Source organism: Lissotriton vulgaris, chromosome 1_1, assembly GCF_964263255.1.
Source record: "Lissotriton vulgaris chromosome 1_1, aLisVul1.2, whole genome shotgun sequence".
In the NCBI taxonomy this organism is placed as follows: domain Eukaryota; kingdom Metazoa; phylum Chordata; class Amphibia; order Caudata; family Salamandridae; genus Lissotriton; species Lissotriton vulgaris.
Genome location: NC_141685.1, coordinates 1,985,676,306 through 1,985,693,260, shown reverse-complemented (window position 1 = coordinate 1,985,693,260; position 16,955 = coordinate 1,985,676,306). Strand labels below are relative to the sequence as shown.

Here is a 16,955-nt window from a genome sequence, read left to right as displayed (position 1 = left end):
ATGCCTGAGCTTTTGCAAGGAGAGGAGGCCGGAACTGAATTCCATGAAAACAAAATTTATGGTGCTCGGGAAATCAAGGGGTGGTATACGACAGGTCAAGATCGAACATGAACCCCTGGATCGAGTAAAAGATTTTGATTACTTGGGCATTGGCATAAATGAGTCGTTTAGTTGGGAATATCAGCTACGGAATAGTCTCCTAACCTTATGTTAGAGATCGAAATCAGTTTTAAGATTTTTTTCAAAAATCCTATAATCAACCCATCTCCCCGGCTCTTGAAATATACTGTGCAAAGGCACAAAATGAAGCTCTGTATGGAGCGGAGATCTGGGGATTCACGCCTGCAAATCAGCTAACGACATGTGAGAATAACTTTTCTAGAGCTTTGATTGCACTACCTGTCACAAAACCATTCATTCCACTTGTTTGTGATCTTGGACAAAAAGAATTGGTAATCTGGTTGCCCTTAAACCCATAACCTATTGGTTACTTCTACCCAACTAACTGAATATCGTAACTCTCTCGAGGTCCTGGCCCTTAACGGGGCAAAACAACTCCCTTGGTTCAAGCACATTGCTAAATGGTGCAAGCTATTGAACTTAAGGGCTTATGGGAGTATCCAGAAAGGGCTACCAGTCGTGACATTTTGTCTCTCAAAGCTTCTTACTGGAAGGTGGTGGGCGAGCACTATATGAATAATCCAACTGGTGGTCAGCTAACTAAAAACTTCCTAATCATAAAATCTTGCTCCCTATTTGAACCGTTCCTTGACCTGATCTCGCCCTCTCTTGCTAAAAGCTTGTACATCAGGTTTAGGTAGGGTAATCTGTTGTTGAAATTCCCGAGGAAAGAGGTGAGGGGCCTAATTATAGAAATCTGCCCGGCATGTTGCGTAGCTGCCGAAACCGAAGAACATATTTTGTTTGTCTGCCCGCAGTATAGGCAGTTACGCAGGAGATGGATTAGACCTATTTGCCTTAACATAAGTATTAGGAAGTACCAGATTGCATTTAGAATTTTAAAAACAGACACTTCTGAACCAATTGTGTTTTCTCTTTGTCATTTTCTGTTATCTTTTGGTTGATTCGTAAAAAATGTATTTGTTAATTATGACACCATTTTTAAACCTTTCTTATTTATCCATTCTTGACATATATGTATTTTACACCCATAGCTGACTCACACGGTTTAGTTTTCATATGCTTGGTGACTGTATCGCGCCCCTCCCCTAGCATGATTAGATTGTTGGTACATGTATTTATGTTCTTAAAATGATTCGAGATGTCATTGTATTTGCGATTGCAATGGTTTAATACTATTTTAATTGTAGATATATTTATGTTGTATTCCTTGTATACTTTGATGGTTCTTCTACAAATGACCGAATAAAGATATTATGATGATGATGAATTGGTTGTTAATTAATTTTAATTGATTAATTGTTAACTCATTTTGGTAATTGTGTAATTAATTTTAGGTGTTCCTTGTGGTGTGTATAGGAGGAAAGGGTGAAAAGTAATTTATTTTTAATTTGTGAATTAATAATTGATTATTAATTGTAATTAATTAATTGGTAATTAATTATGGAAATTGTGCAATTAATTTTAGGTGTGTGTTGTGGTATTTATAGGAGTAAAGGGTGGGAAGTAATTTGTGTTTAATTAATATATTGTTGTTAATTAATATTAATTATTTGATAACTATATTGGGTAAATGCTTATTTTCTCCTGTATTTTTTTTACTTTTAACGGGGTGAAGGGTTGGTATTAAATGCATTTTAATCATGTAGTTATTAGTTGTTAATAGCGATAGTTTTTTATTTAAAAATAAGTTTTAATTGTGCTTTATTAGTTTATAGTTTAAGTTTAAACTTTCTTGTGGGGGAATTTTTAAAATGTGCCATATTTTTAAGACCTAACTGGGAATTGTGGCTTTTCGATTTATGTATATATGTAATATTTATGTGATGATGGATCACTATGAATTTTACATTGCACATGTTTTTATTGCTTCTTCTTTTTTTTTTTGAAAACCTTTATTGAATTATCAAAGCATTACAAGCGCAGGCCTACAACCACAGGGGCTGGCTGCAAACTCGGGATATAGATTCAGGTGGCGTGTAAATATATATGACCGCGTAATATCAACGAGACAAGCATGGCATATGATTGTATGTGCCACTAAGCAAAGGATATCAAAGGTTTCATTTTTTAGTTATGAAGAAGCAGTAGTGGCTTCACTATCGATGGCGTCACACCGTAGAATAGAATTAAGAAGAGATGAGGGGGGACGTACCCCGCATTGCAATCAGAACCAGGTGACGAGCATTACAGCCTTAAACATACTACGCCCGCTGAAGCAGACTAGGAGTAAAAATCAGTATAGATAGAAAGAGAAGTGAGACAGAGAGAGACAGCCAACCTACTGAAGAGGAAGGAAAGCCCAACCAAAGAGAAAGAGGAAAAGAAAGAGACCATAGAACAAAACAAACTAAAATAATAAACCCCCCCCCAACACCCACCACCCTGCACCCCTCTAATGGCTACAGCCAACCCCACTAACAGCGTGCCTGTCGCCCCGGAACTGCCCTAAAGAAAGGAAAGAAAGCGGAGGAGGAGAGCAATAAACACACTCCCGGTCCTCGTAACCCCCCACCAGCAGCAACCTCCCAAAAATTCAATGTCGACCATTAAAGCAAGTACTGAACACACACATGGGGAGAACTCCAACAAAAACCTCCCGTCTCCCAGTAGTATACACAGTGCATATCCGTCATAAAGCACATAGAAAGCTAACCCTGACTGTCAAAGTCAACCCTGACCAGTTCGGTTCTTCACGAAAGCCCATGTCGTCCAAGCCACAGCATTCACGAAGAAAGCGAAGCGTCCAAGAAAGTTCAAAACAATGGCGACGGATCGAGGAGAGGAGACAAAATGGCGGCATCCGAAAATTCAACAATGGAGGATGAAGAGGGAAGACAAATCTCTCGGAAAGTCACTGAAGAACTGTCTTTGGCGGTAAAAACCTTTAGCAACAATGTTCCGTCGAACAGGAATGGAGCAGGGAAAGCCAACAACGATCACAGGTGCACCCTCCATGAGGCCAGAGTCATCAAAATAGGCTAAAACAGACTTCCGTCCAGGAATCTCTGAATGGTGCGGAGAATAATCCATGGGGTCCAAGGCATTCTGACAACTTGTCGGATTATCCACTTCTGTTTCCAAGTGTATGTTATCCAGCTTTACAGACATTCGTTGGCACAGGACGGCAAAGTGAGAGCGGAGCGCCCCAATGGTGGCCATTACGGACCTCAGCGATGGTGCACCGCCAGTCCCCCCCATCTCCTCCGGCATGAGACGAGGCAGGATTCGGACCCCTGAAACACCGTCCAGGAACCAGGCACACACGGGGCTTATGACAACAGCGAGCGCTCACACAACAGGCAGGGTCGGTATTTCGCCACTCGCGGGGGCCGGCCCGACAACCCGGGCTCCCCAGGGGGTCACCGGGCATAGGACCCCCGACCGTGGTCACCGATATCACATGCGTCACTGTGCCGTGTCCTTGGATTAAGCCGGTTACTCAGTTGCCAACTGAAAGTAGAAGGATTGAACCGAGATCGGGAGACCGGAAGCAACCCTGGTCCCACAGCCGATGTTGATCACTTCCAACCCGGATGGGCCAGAAATCGAGGTCCCGGCGGAAGCCCTGGAATAGGCCGAGAAGTAAATTCGACGTAACTTTGTCACCCGGTAAGTTGGAGAGTCCGGGTTTGCACCGCAGGAGTCAGGAGCACTTCATACATGTGGGAGTCCGGCGTGCGTGAAGGATGAAAGGCAGGATATATGAGCTGCCGGTGGAGGTCGGCGGAGCCGGGAGCTTATGCGGCCATCTTGGATCGTAGCATAACTCCTCCCCCTTGCTTCTTATCGCCAAATTAAACCATTATGTCTTACTTAATACTTAACTTGTCTTTTTATTGTCCATTTACATAAATGCTGACCTATTCTTAAAGTGTTATGTCTATTCAAAAGCTTCTAGCCCAGGCTCAATACTCACATTTTTATAGCATCTGTGATAAAAGTGTTGAGCTGTAACCTTGCTCCATCCAACATCACCTTCTTTGTACCACAACCTAACTGCATGTGCACATAAACACGAAAGGCCTAATTACAAGACTGGCAATCCTGGGCCTACCAGACTGGTGGTGGGGCCACATTAAGACCCTACTGGTTGTGCCTCCCTGTGACCGCTGTTAGCCTGTCAGTGGAGCAGCGGTCCTAAAGCATCCATATGCTTGGTGGGACCACCATGGTCCCGCCAAGCATATTACAAGTTTCCTCTCGACCAGGGTTTTCATGGAAGTTCTTCTTCTGTGAATACCCTGGTGGAGAGGAAACAGAGGTGGCTCTACAGGGCCCCCTATTGCCTCATGCCCTGTGGATGCACATAGAGTGGTACGACATGTTCCCCCATCTATTCATGCACAGACGTTCCAGCACGTCACTGCCAGGGGAAAGCCAGAGGAATCTCCTGCCAATGACTAAAAAAGTAATTATGCGGCAGGCGGTTTACACGCAGGGTTAGCGGTGCGGCTTTTCTCAAATCACATCAGATTCTGGATGAGGCACAATCAGTTTTCTGGCCTTCATACAGTACAGAAACTGTTTTGGTCTCTATCTTGGATGATCTTCAAATAGTTGCAGACTAAGGGCCAGATGCATCAAAGGGTTTTTCCCATTCTGTGTCTATGGGAAAATGTGTTCATGCATATGGCCCTAAATGTTCTTAATTGGTTCTGGTTCTGCTAAATTTGTCTGCAGCATTCAACATGATCACTCATGAAGAACTGTTAACCATGCTGTGGGCAGTACAGGTCAGCGGTGCAGCTGTGGACTGGATGAAATCATATATCCAATTATGGTTTCAGGTCATGCTCCTTGTGTCTTTCAGTTCTGAATTTAAAATCTTGAAACAAGCAGTGTCACAAGGCTCAACGTTGAGCCCCTCCCCCCCTATATTTAATCTGTATGTATGTTCACTGGCTCAGCTGGTATGCTCTTATAGCATTAGTTTTAAGAGCTGTGAGGAAGACACCTAGCTCCAATCTTTTTTGATGATCACTTTCCAGGCTCTTTGCACTGATTCCAAAAGTACATGCTTGATGTGGGGAGGTGGCTGTGTGGCAACTCGTCAAAATGTAATTCTGAAAAGACTGATTTTCAGTGGAAACCTTCACAGCACTTTGCTTCTTCTGTATCAGAAGTTTTATTGCCAACACAACTTGCCCTTTCTCTCATCCCTGTGACCAGGGAGTGGGCGTGGGTATCTTTCTTGATTGTGACCTGTCTTTAAATAACCATGTCAATCATTTATCATTCATCTGCTTCTTGTTTATTAAATTATTACAAAGTTTTCCCTTTGTTGCCTTAACAACCCCATCCTCATTATGGTACAGGCCATGACCTTGGATTGTGGAAATTCTTTGTTTGTGGCCTACAGCGTATTCAAACTGTGGCAACTAGGCTGACACTACAGTGCTCCTACTTCCCCGTTCATCAGCGACCTTAGCCCTGACCTCCTCACACTGACTAACTGTTCACAAAAGAGTAATTTTTAAGTCACTCTGTATGGTTTTCTGGGCCTTTCACCATTTCGCCCTCTCTACCTACAGGAAATATTTCTTCATTATTCTACTTCCCATGAGGGTGTTCTGATGCGCACCATCTTTCTATCCCTAGGTTTTTTCGCTCCAGGTTAGGCAGCTGTTCATTTTCTGTGAAGGTGGCCAAAGCCTGGACCACCATGCCTCTTCATCTATAGTCGTTTAAAGAGTTACTAGCATTGAACAAACATTTGCAATGCAATAGATCTCACCTTTACACGAGTTTGAGCTATAGGCAGATCTCGCTAAGGTGACCCATGTAGGCATAAACAAATCATGTGTACTTAATAAAAGTGAAAGCGTGCATGGCAAGCTGAATATTGCAGGAAAGCATGTTGTTGGGAAGCAAGTTGTACCTGCAACTTAGAGGATATTGCACTGCTGAAGTCCACACTTCGACCCACAACATATTTTCATGATACGATTTTACGGTATATAATGTTAATCTAAAAAGAGAAACTACAAGCCCCAGAATGTAATGAGCTGTAGGCTAAAAAGTGATAACTGACATTTAACCTGATTTGCAGCTACTTACTGCTAGGGTTGCAATCATAACAAAATACAAGCCATTTGTTTAAATGTTGCTGTTCCGTAAGAGTCAGGAGCTGGTAGGTGAAACAATTTGCATTTTCTTTTGTAACTCTATAATACACTTGTGCCTCTGCGTCGATGGCCCAATGTTACCCTGGTTAAATGTCAGCACTTTCTCTGCAAATTTGCAAATGATTAGTGCCTTCCAGATTTAGATATCAATGTTTGGCATTTTTTAACTTTAGTGCAGATTTGCTTATTGCAACCATGGAGCTTTTTGCACCGAAAAAACAGATGTATGAATGCTATCTTGGGTAAATGTCAGCACTTTCTGTGTAAATTTGCATATTGGCTAGGCCTCCCTAGTTTAAGAAAGGATAGGCATTTTTTTCTTTTTGCACTTTAGGCTCGACTTGCTTATTGTTGGCCTAGCAAATCCTGCATTAATGGCTTTCATCTATGTGAGAGTCTCTTATCACAAGCGACTCGCTGCCGTGCAAGATGTCTAAAAAACATTAAAGTCAAATAGCACTTGCATAAGCAAGAACTCTTTTGTTTTATTTATTTTTGTGGAGAACAGAATTGAGGGAGGGGGCGGGAAGCAACAAAACAGACAGCAGGAGGGGGTTGTGGCAAGAGCATGAGAGGTGGGGGGGACTGGAGACAAATGCACTCTTATAAAGCGCATGCTTAAAAAAATTAAAAACACGCAGTCAGTGGAAGGAAACAGGCCGCAGACAGGAAGCTGTACTTTGTCCATGCTCCTTGGCAGCGACAAACTCGAAGCCCCAGAAAGAAGCAGCAGGAGGTGCTAACCAAGAAGAAGCAAGGAACCAACGGCCAGATTCATCAAAGTAAAATTGGCTCGCAAAGGGCCAGATTCTGAGAATCTGGCCCTTTGTGAGCGCAAATTTTGCATTTGGGATTCATCATCCCAAATGCAAAATTCGCTATTAAAGAGTTTGCAAATCTGCGAGGAATTGCATTTAAGGAATCTGAGATTCCTTAAATGCAATTCATGAAACATTTAAAAATTGCGAATTCGCAATATTGGGCCGCTATTTACCGCGAAGTCAAACCTCGTGGTAAATAGAGGAAACTTAGAAAAATGCACTTAAGTGCATTTTTCTAAGTTGTATGTTACCCACACACATGTCCTTGGGACATGTGTGTGCGTAACACCAGCATCCAATATCATTTCAGGGGTGCAACAGGGTATCCTTTGGAAACCCCTGCACCCTTGAAATCGCAAACTCAAAAAGCGAATCGCTAATAGTGAATCACACATTGATATGTCTTCCCATTCATTCCTATGGGCCTTTAGGCCCATAGGAATGAATGGGGAGTTATTCCTTATTTGCGATTAGCAATTAGCTAATCGCAAATAAGGAAGCTGTAGCAATCGCAATAAATATTGCGATTTCTACATGAATCCCGTTTTGCGAGTCTGTAATACCGATTCCTTAATAATCGCTATTGCAGACTCGCAAAACATGCCGATGATGAATCTAGGGGCAAGAGTCGTAAAAGTTACCCAAGTACTGCGGGGGCTTCAAGTTCCTTCTCGGATCGGAACCGAATTTTATTAAATCCGACTTTACTATAAAGCAGCCAATTTTCTTTTTTCACTTCAGATTTTGAGTAAAATGAATATTAATAAGCATTTATGTTCAAATGTCAATATTTTTCTTTCTCTGTTCCATTAGCGTTTAAAATCACTCGTCACTCAGGTCACGCATTCATGCTCATGCCTTATGCATGGTACAGAACAGGGTAACAACAAATTATCAACTCCTTAAAAATCATATATTTAGGACAGATAGTTACAGACATCTTTCAAACTCAACAATATTCACACTATTTGAAAACTGAGATATTCGTAATTGCTGTTGACTAAGGGAATAGTGTTATAAATTCTTACTCAAATTCCGGAGACTCATCATTTAAATCATTAATGTTGATAGTAAGTGTTCCTTCACAAAACAGTTTGGACCTGTCTGTTACTCGAATTTTAAGCTGACAAGTCTGAAAACAAACAAAAACAGAAGAACATTAATAATAAGGTATATAAATATCCGTTAAAACATTGCACACAACACATACTGGCTACATTTAGTAATTACCTAACTAATATCATTTCAGTTAGGCATCAACAATTTTGCAAAAATGACAGGATGAAAATATGGTACAGCATGAAAGTGTGAATGAATTAATTTGTTGTTGATTAAATTATAATCATTCCATCATTTTAAAACCTACTCATTTTAAATTTACTGCACACCTTCGAATAACCTTAGTACTTACATTTTACAACTTTTTAGTATTATATACCATGAGACTGCACATAATTCTTTAAAGCATGAGCTAGATTTCATTGCTGATTTCACATGTTCAGAATGAAATAACTAATTATACTAAAATTCATTTTTTTTCCATTTTCTCTGCTGTCTGTTGAGCCGTTGTTGGTGGTACGTTGGCAGTCCTATTATGCAGATCAGGGGGCTCTTTTAACAAGTCAACAGACAAGTGGAAGTGAAACTCTCATACGCTCTATAGATTTGCATAGCATAACTGTGAGGCACAAGTGAAATCAGTGGACCAGACAGTGGGCGACTCTTCATTCATTCCTCAGGAAGGCAGAGGTCATCCACTCCACCGCCCCAGCCGGACTGCAGACTGACAAATTAAGAGAACACCACAGGTTCTGCAGTGATCTCTGTTCTTTCAAAGGAGCCGCGGCTCCTTTGAAGCCACAGAAAGGTTTGATGCACGTTTGCTGTGCTCCTGATGGCCGCACACCAGCCTTTGTTGTTTTTTATGAACACCCTTCGAAAGTAGGAGTTTGTTTCTGAAAAACAAAAATATCTAAAGGCTCCTATGCACCTGTTTTTTTTTATAGTTTGTATTTGCCAGGTTTTATATTTTTTTTGTGCTCTTAAAGAGATGAGAATAAGAAGCAGTTTCTATATTTTAGTAAAGAAGGATATTAATGTATGCGAAAAAAAAGTCGAGTGCGAAAAACAATGAATCACATGATCAGTAATGTAGGTATAATTAGTACAATATTGAATACATAGGACATAATTCACAAAATGGAGGATACCCATACAAGCATAGACGTACACCCTGATTTCACTTAGATGTACAGCAGATTTAGGAAAGTGCAATTAAATATTTTACTGCTTGTTAATTTCCAGACATATTCTGGTTTTACTTAAATGTACACCTATAAGTAAGTAAGTCAGTAAACATAATAACTGTTCAATTATTTAAAATCTTTATAGTAAAATTAACTTAAAATCGACTCCCCATCCACCCTACCCCCTCCCTCGAACCCTCCAGTCACTTAATTTCATAAAAGCCTCACATCATTTTGTTTACCTTTTTGTTTGTGAAATCCTTACTTTCCAACGGGCAGGGTCTTTTTTATATTGCATGACATTTCATTAAAACTTGCTAAAAATATCTATGAGTTCATAGTTTCTGTGGTTAAGATCGGGAGTCCTGGGGAGTGAATCATAAACGGTCACCTTTCTGGTGTATGGGTTCTTGTTTGTGGTCTTCAAACCGGGCCCTGGGATGTACAATTGTTCAGGTCAGCAATAGGGTGCAGCTACCTCATGCTGTTTTGGTTACACTGCTGCCTCTCGTGATGGTACTGAGGGCTCAACTTTGAGGTTGGAAACTGTTCAGCTGCTGGGCCCAGCTGCGGCCCTCATTGGAGGCTCTTTGTTTTAGAAATCCATCTGTTTGTATTTATTGCCTTCCGCTAATTCTGATGGCTGTGGCACGGCAGCGAGTGCCTGTCTGAGTAAGTGCGTGAACTTCGCCACTCTCACAAGGATACAAGTTTTTGTTTCAGAGAAGCACTAGTGTGAGGCTTCCTTGCAGGACCTTGTTCCCTTAACCCTAAAAATGAGGTGAAGCAGCTGATGATTCCCTCTGGCCAGTTCGGGCCAGCAGCATGGTAGATGAAGCCAGTATTCCTTGTGGTAGTTGCATAACTGACAAGAAGCTGCTCCATCATTTCAGGCCCATGTTGGGTTAAAGTCTGAGATCTTGAGGGCAATGAGCTGTATGGACAGAGTTTTCCTTCAAGCCTGGACTGAAATTGCTTCTTGTAGATATTGTTGTGCTTTTCCCGGGATGTTAGACATGTCTGTGCAGTTGTGTTAGGGTTGTAGCAGAGTGAGGCCTGATCCTTTTTGTACGAAATGGCATGAACCTGCCGCTTTACAGCATTTAACCAGGTGGATGGCAGAACCGCGAACGAGGTCAGACTGCTTCCTTCTTCAGGTTCCCTATTGCTTGGCTCATCTTAGTATACCGGGGGAATCTACCTCACTAAAAATCAGTTCCAATTAATGTTTGAGGGTGTTAACTGAGGCTTTGAGGACCCTGCTGTAGTACTTAATTAAGTCCCACATTAGAGCCAATTCTGGTCTGCAGAGGCTGAGTTCCAGCCATAGTCTGATATTCCAGGCTTGTCTTAGTGCCTGCAGCACTGTCTTGTAGTCTTTTAAATGGGCTGCTGCAATGAATTTGTCTAGAGCTCCTGGGAAGGCCAGGTGGTTGTAATGGAATGGCCGGGATAAATTTTGCCTTGGGAATAGTCATTACTGGCTCTACTGCTGGACTTGACAGGCGTTGACTTTAGCTCCTCAGTAAACGGATTACACGGTTGGTTTTGATGTTTAAATGTTTTATGTGTACCACCGGGGTGACCCCCAGAGAGTTGTAGGCTGATGTTGTTCATATTTGATGGTCTCCCAGTTGCCAAGTTGCTTGTTGTTGTGGGGTATTTGCTGAATACTACTATCTTTGACTTGCTCTGATTGACTAACAGGCTGTTTTCCTTATTGTAGTTTTTGCGTTCATTTAGGCTCTCAGAAGGCCCTCCCTGGTGTGGTCCATTACCACTGTGTCATCAGCCTACTGGAGGGTTGCGAGCCTCACCTTGCCCAGTCTCGGGGCACTAAGCTGGCTTCTTTCAGGGCATTCCCCAGGTCCGTGGTGTAAAGGTTGAATAGTAGTGGAGCCAAAACAAAGCCTTGATTGAGTCCATTGTTGTTTTTTACTCTTGATGTTACCACTGTGGGGCTTGTTTTGACCTGGACCCATGATGCCTTACATAGAGCTGTAATTGCTTTCAGAAGCTTCAGCAGGATTCCCCAGGCTTTCAGTTTTCCCCAGAGTCTTCCTTGATCAATTCTGTCTAAGGCCGTGATATAGTCTATAAGGCAGAAGAACAGAGGTGGATGCTTTTCTTTAACCGCTTGCTTGGAGAGGTATGCCAGTGCCTTGATGTTGTCCATTGTGGAGCTATTTACCCTAAATCCTGTCTGGTGGAATGGGAGGGTCCCCTTTTTATTTGACCATTCCCTTCAGATCTTTTAGTAGTGTTCGAGAGTAGACCTTGGCTTCTTGGTGAAGCAGAGAGATAAGCCTGTAGTTGGGAGGGTTCGAGTGATCACCTTTTTTTATAGGTGTGAAATAGGATTCCAAGACTGCAGTATTATTGCTGTTGCACAGGCATGATTAAAATGTAGGGTCAGGATTGGGACTAAAAATGCCTCAGCTAATTTGAATACCAGGGCAGGAACGCCATTGGACCATAGTGCACCGTATTTTCTCATTGGCCTAATGGTCCTCATTATCTCCCCTTCAGTGAAGCAAGTGCCTTGGGTGGTCTCTGGGCCTGCTTCCTGTATGCTCTTGGTGAGGGATTCCATGTCTTGGGTTGCTTTCAGGGTATTCTTGAGGGTGATGGGCCAGACTGCTGGGGGGTCTCTTGTATACATCCCTTTTACATACGCTTCCCATTCATTTCCTGCAACACCATTCTCTTTTGTTGGGCGCTGGGAGTTTAGCCGGTGGATGTATCTCCATAATTTGGAGTTGTTTTTTTCTTTTATCAAGGAGAACTTAATTGTTTTTTTCTTTTATCAAGGAGAACACTTTGATCCATTTCTGTTTGGTAAGCTTTCTTTTGTGCTTCCATGATTTCTTCCTGTATGCTGTCCTTAGAATGGCTATGGGGGGTTGCCTCCGACAATGTTCCTACTTTCTTTTTTGTCTTGAGTGCCTTCCTCAGAGCGTGTTTGCTTTGAGACATGGCTCATAAGAAGATGACTTTGGACTGAGTCTCTTTTTTTATATCGGTCTTTCCCCAATTTCTTCTGCAGTTCTCCTGTCAGGGCTTCCCAGTGACTTACCCCTAGATGCATCAACGTTGTCATTTGCGATTCCTTATTTGCGAAAAATAAGGAATCGCAAATAAGGAATCGCAATTTTATTGAGATTCGGTAAAAATCGCAATTTTTACCGAATCGCAATAAAATTGCGAGTTTCAAATAGCGAATTCGCAATTCCCATTCATTCCTATGGGCTGAAATGCCCATAGGAATGAATGGGAATTGCGAATTCGCAATTTGAAAATTGGAATTCAACAATGCATTTCAAGGGTGGAGAGCGGGGTCCAAAGGACCCCCCCCCTGCACCCATGAAATGCACTTTTACATGTAAGTTACATACACACATGTCCTAAGGACATGTATGTCTGTAAGTTAACAGTTTAAAAAATGCATTTTTGTGCTTTTTTAAACAATTGTGCAAATTACCACGAGGTTCAAACTCGTGGTAATTTGCACTTGCAATTTTCAAATTCGCTAATTTTTTTACAATGATGCATTCCATTTAAGGAATCGCACAATTGCGATTCCTTAAATGCAATCGCATTTAGGAAATTCACAAAATTAGCGAATTTTACCAAAAGATAATGATGCATACCAAAAAGCATTTTTGGAGTCGCAAACGGCCGATTTTAAGGAATCGCACCGTTTGCAACTCCAAAAATGCTTGATGCATCTGGGCAATAGTACTTTCAATGGATATCCTATCCTCGAGGGTGCTTCCCTCATTGATTTCAAGGTTGGCAGTCCATTTTATTCTTTTGAGGGCACGGTATCGCTCTTCTCCATTGGGTCCCCCTATCACTTGCTGGAGAGCTGCTGGTTGTGTTGCAAGATGAAAAGAGGTGTGCAGAGCCCTGTGGTCATTGTCCCCTCTATTGTCAACGGCAAGTCTCCAAGCTTTTCAGCCAAACTCTCATTAAGTAGGATCAATTGTAGAAATGTTCCTATAGATCTGTTTGGGGCACCACGAAGGGGAGCATGTTTTTTTTTTGCAATGAGTTGACTGCAGCCTAAAACATCTTTTAAGAAAAGAAAGCATGGCCCGCCTTATTCCTATTTCTATGCCAGTCTAGAGCCTGATCCAATCCTCTCATGTTAAAATCTCCGGCAATGAGCACATTATCGTGTTAAAATTTCATTATTACATCTTCCAGTGTACTGATTACTTGGTTGATGTTGCAATTTATTAGCAGCAGGCAGAAAGGTTGATAACTCACCCTGAGCCCCTGAATTTTCCAGACTTGCAGGTCGGGAGGTTGTACTTTTGTTTCTGAATTTTTTTAATTTGCAAGCGTGGCTTAGGAAAACTGACAAGGCTCCTAATGGGTGGCCAAAAATGTTCTTTTTCCTAGCGGCTACCTGATGTTTGTAAAAGCTGACTAATGGTGTCCTAGACAAAGCCCAGGTTTCCTGTAAGCACCGTATGTCTCCCTTCGCTAGATAATCCTGCGTTTTCCTATCCCTGGAGATTCCACTTAGCCTTGCGATGCACCAAGAGATAAGGGTTAGCTGTTGTTGACCATCAACAAGTTCCCCCGTTTTCTTCCTGTGCTGAAGAGACTTTGTCTGTGGTTAGGGATGCTGCTGCCAGGGATCCTCAGTTGTTGTCTTCTGGTTCTGGCTCATTTGCACTCTACGCTGGGTATCTCTATGGAGAATGGGAATATTTATCCGGGTGCTTGGTTGTTACTCGATCTTTCTCCTTCCATTTCTGTTGTTGTTTGTTCCTTTCAAAATTGAAGGAACCCCCTCCCCTTGTGGTGGGTGATGAGGACGTATGGGTATTTTGTCGGGCTGTGTACTTGTATGTCTATACGCCAGTTGGCTAGCTGTGGAGCTTTGCCTAGGACCGCTAGTTGAAGAAGCTGTTGGCTGAAACCCACTAGTGTGGAATCTCCTTGGGTGTCCACTTGTAGCCTTCTGAATGTTACCCATTCCAGATTTTTAGATGTGATCTGTGCGAAGTTAGCAGTATGGCCCAATAGCTGAAGGTATTCGACCTATTCAGGATGTCATGACGGTCTTTGTTGAAATACCTAGGGGTGAGCACCACCTTGTGGATTGGGGGCGATTCTTTTGACCTAGGTGCGTCCATTGGGTGCCTGCCCTTCCCCTGGGGGCGGGTGCCCAGCTTGAGGTGCCACCCAGGCTTTCTTTTATCTGCTGCGCCCTCTGCGAGAGTATAGTGTTCCCCTTGAATGCCCTGGTTTGTAAACTGGTTTGTCTGCAGGCATCCTCCTTTTCTGGGATTGCCACAAATGTAGCAACCCATCCTGGGGCTGATGTTGCCCACCCTTAGTTGCTGGATGGCCTGATAATTGCTTTTTCGTGATGGAGTCTAATTTTCTTCCATAGTAACCCGTGGCTTATTCTGCAGTTTAAGTTTGAAGGTGGGATAGAGTTGCCTCAGGATGCTTCTTTTCTCAGGGCTGTGACTGTTCAGCATTGCCAGAATGATTGATCTTCTTTTTATTTTCGACCTTTTCAGCAGTTTTTTCAGCTTTTTCTTTGCCCTCCTGGGTAGGGGCTCTGACCTCACTCCTACTGCCCCCCTCTGTGTTCACCTTGAGTGCTGCCCCTTCGTGATAGTCAGGGATTTGCAAGCTGTCGGGAGCTTCTTTCCCTTCCCTCCTTCTTTGTGTAACCAGGGTAATTTCGCTTTTTTGCCCTTCCTTAGTTTCCTTTGGTTCTGGGATCATGTCTAGGCTATGTTCTCCTTGGTGAACAGACAAAATATCGACTCCAAAATATCGACTGGACATAATATCGAGTTTTAAATATAGACTGGACAAAATATCGACTGGACATAATATCGACTACAAAAATATCGTTTTTCAGGTAAGTGAAGTAATATCGACTGTTTAAAATATAGATAGCAAAAATATCGAATTTTTAATAATATATAATATTTTATAGTGTATTTTTATGTAATAATATGTGTGAAAAGTGTGTATTAATGTAATAAAATATTTTATTAAATGGAATTTGTTTTTTTAATAATTGCGTTATGTAATTCTGTAGCGGGTTGTGGGTTTATAGGGGAATAGGGTGGGAAGTAATTTAATAATAATTAATTAATTAATATATGTTTGTAAATATTTATAATTAATAATTAATTGATAATTAATAATAATTAGTTAATTAATTTATATAATTGTGTACATATTTTGAATTAGTAATTAATTGGTAATTGATTAATTGTAATTAGTTAATTACATTAATTAGAGTACATTTTAATATATATAATTTTGTGTTATTGTTAAGTAATTAATTTGGAAAAATAATATTAATTAATAAAATAATTACAACTAATGTGCTAATATATTTACTTTATTGTTATTGTTAATTAATAATTAATTGGTAATTAAATAATATTGATAAATTTTGGGTAAAGGAGTATTTTTAGGGTTCAGGGTCAGTTTTTAGTTTTTGGGTAAAGGGGCATTTTTAGGGTTCAGGGTCAGTTTTCAGTTTTTGGGTAAAGGGGCATTTTTAGGGTTCACGGTCAGTTTTCAGTTTTTTGGTAAAGGAGTATTTTTAGGGTTCAGGGTCAGTTTTTAGTTTTTGGGTAAAGGGGCATTTTTAGGGTTCAGGGTCAGTTTTCAGTTTTTGGGTAAAGGGGCATTTTTAGGGTTCAGGGTCAGTTTTCAGTTTTTTGGGTAAAGGGGCATTTTTAGGGTTCAAGGTCAGTTTTCAGTTTTTGGGTAAAGGGGCATTTTTAGGGTTCAGGGTCAGTTTTCAGTTTTTGGGTAAAGGGGCATTTTTAGGGTTCAGGGTCAGTTTTCAGTTTTTGGGTAAAGGGGCATTTTTAGGGTTCAGGGTCAGTTTTTAGTTTTTGGGTAAAGGGGTATTTTTAGGGTTCAGGGTCAGTTTTGGGTTTTTGGGTAAAGGGTATATTTTAGGGTTCAGGGTCAACAAATAAGATTGTAAATTTTTTTTTATTATTTTCATTTATTATTTAATTATTATAATTTAATTTAAGTATTTTTAAGTATATTTTAGTCATTAAAATTTAATATTAATTTAATTTAACACTGTTTTTAATAAAGTCGATATTTTTTACATCTATATTATTGTTAACGATATTTTGTACTCGATATTTTTGTACTTACCTGTTTGTAGATAGAAAGTCGATATTTTGTCTGTCGATATTTTGTCAACGATATTTTTGCAGGTCGATATTTTGGCAGTCTATATTATTTCAGTGATCCGTTCTCCTTTAGAGACCAATGGAGGTTTGTTCCCTGATGTTGACCTGGGGATCCACTAGTTGTTCCGATGGTTCCCTCATGCCACTAGCTAAAGCTACCATGTCCCCACGTATCTTGGGCAGCTTGGGCCACTTTTCTATGATGTCGGCACATGAGCAGGTGAAGGCAATCAAAACCTGGTTGTTGTGAATGCTTGCAACCAGCTTTGCCAGCCTGTTGCCCTGATTCTGAAGGCGCTGGGCGATTGATTGCAGGAGATCTATTTGGATATCCATGTTTCTTGACTACCATATCAGGGCCCTTGCTATTGTATTTTAGGCTTCTCTGATGGCTTTCAAGTGGAGATGCTCTTG

General features: G+C 41.2%; 1 protein-coding gene across 1 annotated transcript in view; it reads right to left on the bottom strand.

Moving 5' to 3' along the window:
- Nucleotides 1-16,955, bottom strand: part of LOC147751482 (cadherin-related family member 4-like) — an 866,423-nt gene that overhangs the window by 614,193 nt on the left and 235,275 nt on the right. The window contains exon 6 of the mRNA XM_086938604.1: nt 8,119-8,222. Within this exon, the coding sequence (XP_086794730.1) occupies nt 8,119-8,222 (104 nt within the window). The remainder of the gene's footprint in view (nt 1-8,118; nt 8,223-16,955) is intronic.